The 5,253-nt window shown below is 43.3% G+C and overlaps 1 protein-coding gene across 1 annotated transcript; it reads left to right on the forward strand.

Moving 5' to 3' along the window:
* Window positions 1-57: 57 nt before the first annotated feature.
* On the forward strand, window positions 58-4,377 carry LOC128276518 (ras-related protein Rap-2a). The gene is made up of 3 exons (XM_053014975.1): window positions 58-207; window positions 292-409; window positions 1,201-4,377. The coding sequence occupies exons 1-3, from the start codon at window positions 133-135 to the stop codon at window positions 1,356-1,358; spliced, it is 351 nt and encodes a 116-aa protein (XP_052870935.1). The 5' UTR covers window positions 58-132; the 3' UTR covers window positions 1,359-4,377.
* The last annotated feature ends 876 nt before the right edge of the window (window positions 4,378-5,253 follow it).

The raw sequence follows: 5,253 nt of genomic DNA on the forward strand, positions 1-5,253 counted from the left end.
CGTCGATTGTTGCATCGTAGCACTTGTATTTTCGTAATTACATTCTAAGCTTTTCTTGTATCTTTGCAGGTGGACAATTCACCCTGTGTGCTAGAAATTCTAGACACAGCCGGTACGGAACAGTTTGCCTCGATGCGAGATTTGTACATTAAAAATGGTCACGGCTTTATCGTTATGTATTCTCTAACCAATCACCAGACATTTCAGGTATGTTTCTATGTCTAAAAACTGATTGTGAACCCTAGGATTTACATTTAACCAATTGTTTCCCATCCTTCCTTCCAATGCCAGGATATCGCGAGTATGCGAAATGTGATCAGTCGTGTGAAAGGAAGTCAACCAGCACCAATCCTCCTAGTCGCCAACAAGCTAGATTTAGATTGCCAAAGAGAGGTGTCCACGGCCGAGGGTAAGTGTGGTTCCCGTGAAGAAGTGTCTCTTCTCACAAAGAAAAGAAACCCACCACCAAAAATGTGTGTGACTCAATAATGCCGCCGCACAATCAAGACAAACACGTCGCAACACACGTCCTGAGCAAAACGCGTAGGAGTAGATTGGATTTTATATAGTCGTCTTCTGAAAATGGAATTATTAACCGGTTTCGTGTGTATTATTTTCAATGCCATCAACTTCTAATGATTAAGTCCACACGTGCGAGAGAATTACTTTTGGCGCAGCAGCATGGGGCAATCTGTTTTCTTGGCATGGCTTAAGTCAATCTTCACAATTAGCTATTAGATGGGGTTATTATTCCAAATTCCCTAGGTGCTGCTGCCGTCACTAGCAGCACGATGATGGCGGCGTTCCCACTCGATCTGTCAGATTGACTGTTCGTTTGATTGTTTGATATGGACTATTAGCAAGTTTGCCAACAAGTGTAAACGATAGAAACCGATTCGTTTCAACAAGACAATGAAGCCTTAGTTAAGACAGTGCTTGTTGAAGCCTTACTGAATAGGAGCATCGGAAACTTCAAAGAACTGTCACTTGACTAACCGTCGTGTGAAGGTTGTAAAACCCACCCGACTTGGTCATCGCTAGACAAAAACAATGCACAGTAATTAGAGTGTAATGTGGACTAAAAAAGGACTGCAGTCGGAACAAAAAGACAATTAGAAAAACAATTACTACTCCAAGTCCTTGATGGATATCGGTAGCACCATTATTAATTGTGGCCTGTTTACTCTTCCACACGCACAGGTGGTGCCCTAGCGGAGCAGTGGGACTGTCCGTTCATCGAAGCATCGGCAAAGGATCGCATCAACGTGAACGAAGTATTCGCCACCGTCGTCCGGGAGATGAATATGACCTCCGAGAAACGTCAGAAGAAAAGTTACTGTTGTTGTACATTATTATAGAAGTGGCACTAAGTCTAATTTTAACCTAATTAATAATTAAATAAATAAAGCCTACAGACCCGTAGGAAGAACATAGGAGATTCAAGGTGCGTGTGCGTTACGGCGCCAGCGCCACCAAAAAAGGGGGCCGAATCAATACATCCGTCTGTGTCCTCCGGAGTGGCGTTTTGTGTGGCCCGTCGGAGGAGAGCTCGCTCTCGGAGTAACAGAAGCGGGGTTCGGCCACGGAGATGGCGGCGATGGGCTACCGACGGTTTGCTTGTAGTAGTAGTGGAGATAAAATACATTTTTGGAGGAATTTTTGCACGCTCTTACTGCTGCTGCATCTATATCTGCTGCTGTGCCGCCGGGTGGTGCTCGGGTGTATCTTCAGCAGGCTATTTGCTGGATTCCGCGGTACTCAACCAAACGACTGAAGAATGAATGTGCACGCAACTATGTAATAAGAGAATTAGCATTTGTGGCAGGATTAGACCGAAACGTGTCTCGTTTCACAGAAACAGAAGCAGCAGAACCGAACAGAACACTGATTGGTGTGTAGTAACTCGGGCGGGGACTCGGACTTCCCGTTTCAGTGGCCTCAATGCTAGCTTACACTGGAAAGCGAACGCAGTATTAAGGTTACACACTCTACTAGCATTGGGCAAAGCAAGCATCGGAAATGCATCAATTTTAGGCATATTATCAGAAACACGGGACAAATGAAACGAAAATACATCCAGATGCGATTGTTGAGCGGTAGGATATTGCAATGATCAACGGCGCAGGCTAAAAAATTAAATATAACAGATAATAATTAATGGTAACACTAACTCCTATGCATATTGAAGCGTGACAGAAAGCGTGAAGAGAGAGCGAGAGAGTGAGCGATTGAGAGAGCTGGGCATCAAACTATTTAAAACCAGAAGGAGTCTAACAAACAATTCCACTGTCCCTGTCAACCTCGAATTTTCACCTCACCAATGGCAAATTTGGTACATTCATTCATGTTTATCCTTTGCATGTCAACGTGGAAACGTCGTAGTAGTTGCATGTGTGTGTGTCAATGTTGCAAGAAACGACGTATCTGGCAGGTGAAAGTTAAATTAAAATTAAAAAATGTTAGGCAAAAATGATAAGAAACCCCCTTCTGTGGGCAACGACATACAACAAACACGGATGGTTCTCAATTTTAAACAAACCGGTATTTAACATGTACGCTTGGCATGAAGAGGTCAATCTTCTACCGCGGCGGCGACGGCCGGTACGATGTGTAAATACAAACAGTTAATTAGAACATGGAAACACCTAAACCATTTGCTGCTGCTTACCATATTGTCAGTAGAATTGTGATTTTGATTTAGAAACCCCCGGGGCCTCTGGATATGTGTCGAGTCAGGGAGATCACGGATTTTTCTTACTGTAAATGTTTTGAAAATTGGCAAGAAAAACCCTGTCTACTGGTCTGTTTACTTCTGCTCCTCTTTTTACCGCATTTGAATCTGAAGGTTTGGTTTGGCCGTCTCATCGGAGACGGTTTTGAATCGTCGGTCGGTGGTAATTTGGTAATGTTTTTTTATGTATTTAAATTATGTGCCATTTTGTATGATGGCCTCCCTTTAGAGAGCAGAACATGCTTCTTCTTTCCGCCGCGAATCGATAATTGCTCGAATCTTTGCACTCCACGAACGCAGCACCAACTGTACGAAACTCATGGTGGCCCGTGCGGACGTAACGCAATCTCCTTACATGCGGCCGTGCACTCACACACGCTACCAATGTGATAAGAGGAGTTAGCAATTCAGTGACCAGCTGGCCGATTTTATTTTCATTCTGACCACCCGAAATTGGACCACAAGCGCTTTGCAGCTGGCTTTGGCACGCTTTCGTAGCAGTCTTTTAGCACGAAATGTGGTCAGCAACTCCTTCTGTGTTTTGTATGATTATTCGAGCTTTTTTTGCCAACAAAACAACGTTTCAGAAAATCCGAACGCAATGAAAATAGATAAAAGGAGAAATGATCATTCTTAAGCAAAATCAATGCGAATTGACTATAGCAGCAGACCAGCATGTAAAGTAGCGGCGGGCGAACATTCGCACGCTGTTCGTTGTGCGGATTAAAATCACCTAGTACACACACTGTCATATACATATACAAACACATACAAAAAACGCGTGCATACATATTATTAGGTGTTACAAGCAACGGCCCCGATAAGGAGGATTCTGTAGGGATCCTGGAGGAAAAGCAAATGAAGTAGAGTAGCGAGGACGAATGATTGTGGTCGATCAAGGAGAAAACAAGAAAAAACTATTTTTATCGTAACATGTTTTGTATACAAAAACGAAGGAAGCTGAGAGTGAAAGAAGGACACGCATACATATATATGTATACATATATAAATATATATTATATATGTATATATATATCTGGCGAACGGAAGGGTCCCGGAAATAGTCAAATGATATGGCGTAGACATAGAAATAAGCAACGGATCGGTGACCGGCCACAACCGTTAGCGTGTGGTCGTCGTTAAGGATGTTGTGATGCGTGCGCATCTGTAAGCAATCGTGTTGTCGAAACACACTCTAAGCACACCGAAGGGAAACACAGGGCATGACGGGAACGGAACGAACGAAGCAGAAGGGTTTTATTCATAGGAGGCAAAGGAGAGAGCAAAAGAACTGCACTTGGACTCGATCGAGCCGAGCGCTGGGGAATTTTAGGCAGAATCAATTCAAATAGTAAAACTAACAACTCCATCAAGGCTTGGCACAGTTTTTGGTACAGCGCGCTCGCGAGAGGGAGGCGGATGTTAGACGGCGTGTTTTGCGCATTCTAAACGGCACGAATCATTCGCGGGGTAGAAAGAGGAGGAGCACGAAAGAGTAGGAAAGCGATACAGAGCTAGCACCAAACGCGCGCGCGTTCTCCTCCTGATCTTAAGGCTGGACCGTTTTTGAACGACGACGCAAGGATCGGTTTTTGATGAATCAAAGTTCAAGTTGAAATGGTGCGCGAAATTACAATAAAATAAAGTGTACGTAAAAATGAAGGCGGTGCTTATTGTTATTATTACTTATTATTTGCTTATTTGTGCTCCGTTCGCTTTTCCGTATTCCAGGTTTGTGGTTTTACAACGATTACAGAAAGCAACGATCGTTTAAAAATAGATCGCGAGTTTTGTTATCCATAGAGGGCGCTGTAGCTCGCGGCTAAGATTCGAAATATTTCCACCTGGCAATCCCAAGACACAAACCACAGCAGCTGAATGATAAATTTCACGTCGTTTGAGAAAATATGATATGAAATTTTTGTTTTCTTTCGTTTTTCCGGAAAATATTTTCCACCTTTATTATTTGCCGTTGGTGCGATATCTGTACTTGTTTTTCTTACTTTTTAGCAATTGTCTATTTCCTTTTATAGTTTTTCTTTTATGCTTTATTTATGTTTTTTTGACAATCCTTTTATTTTCTAATATTCCGGACTCATTCATTATTTTGAAAAATTAAAGAATATAACCTAAAGAAGATAGCTGAATGAAAATGTTTATTTAACACAGTACTAATATAGAACTGAGATCAGTAATGTGCGGGCAGCAACGTGGCACTGATTTCTACCGATACATCACCGCCATCGCCATCATCACTCGGCCATCGGACATTGTGTATTCTTAGCTCGACGGCTAGTTCGTGGAACCGTTTGTTATGTTTTCGCAGCCACGCAGCCTCCGCCGGTCGCCCACTTTTCCACACAGACACCGAATGGCTGTTTAAGGAAAACGGTTTCCCACGGTGCTTCCCGCATGTCTGTGCAGGATTTTTACCGCAAACCCGATCGAGATCATCAACGATTCAATAGATGCACTCTGCGCTGCCCGCGGCCACAGTGCCCGGCCGCGCCGTCCCGAGGGAT

Source organism: Anopheles cruzii, unplaced genomic scaffold (genome assembly GCF_943734635.1).
Source record: "Anopheles cruzii unplaced genomic scaffold, idAnoCruzAS_RS32_06 scaffold01445_ctg1, whole genome shotgun sequence".
Classification (NCBI taxonomy): Eukaryota; Metazoa; Arthropoda; class Insecta; order Diptera; family Culicidae; genus Anopheles; species Anopheles cruzii.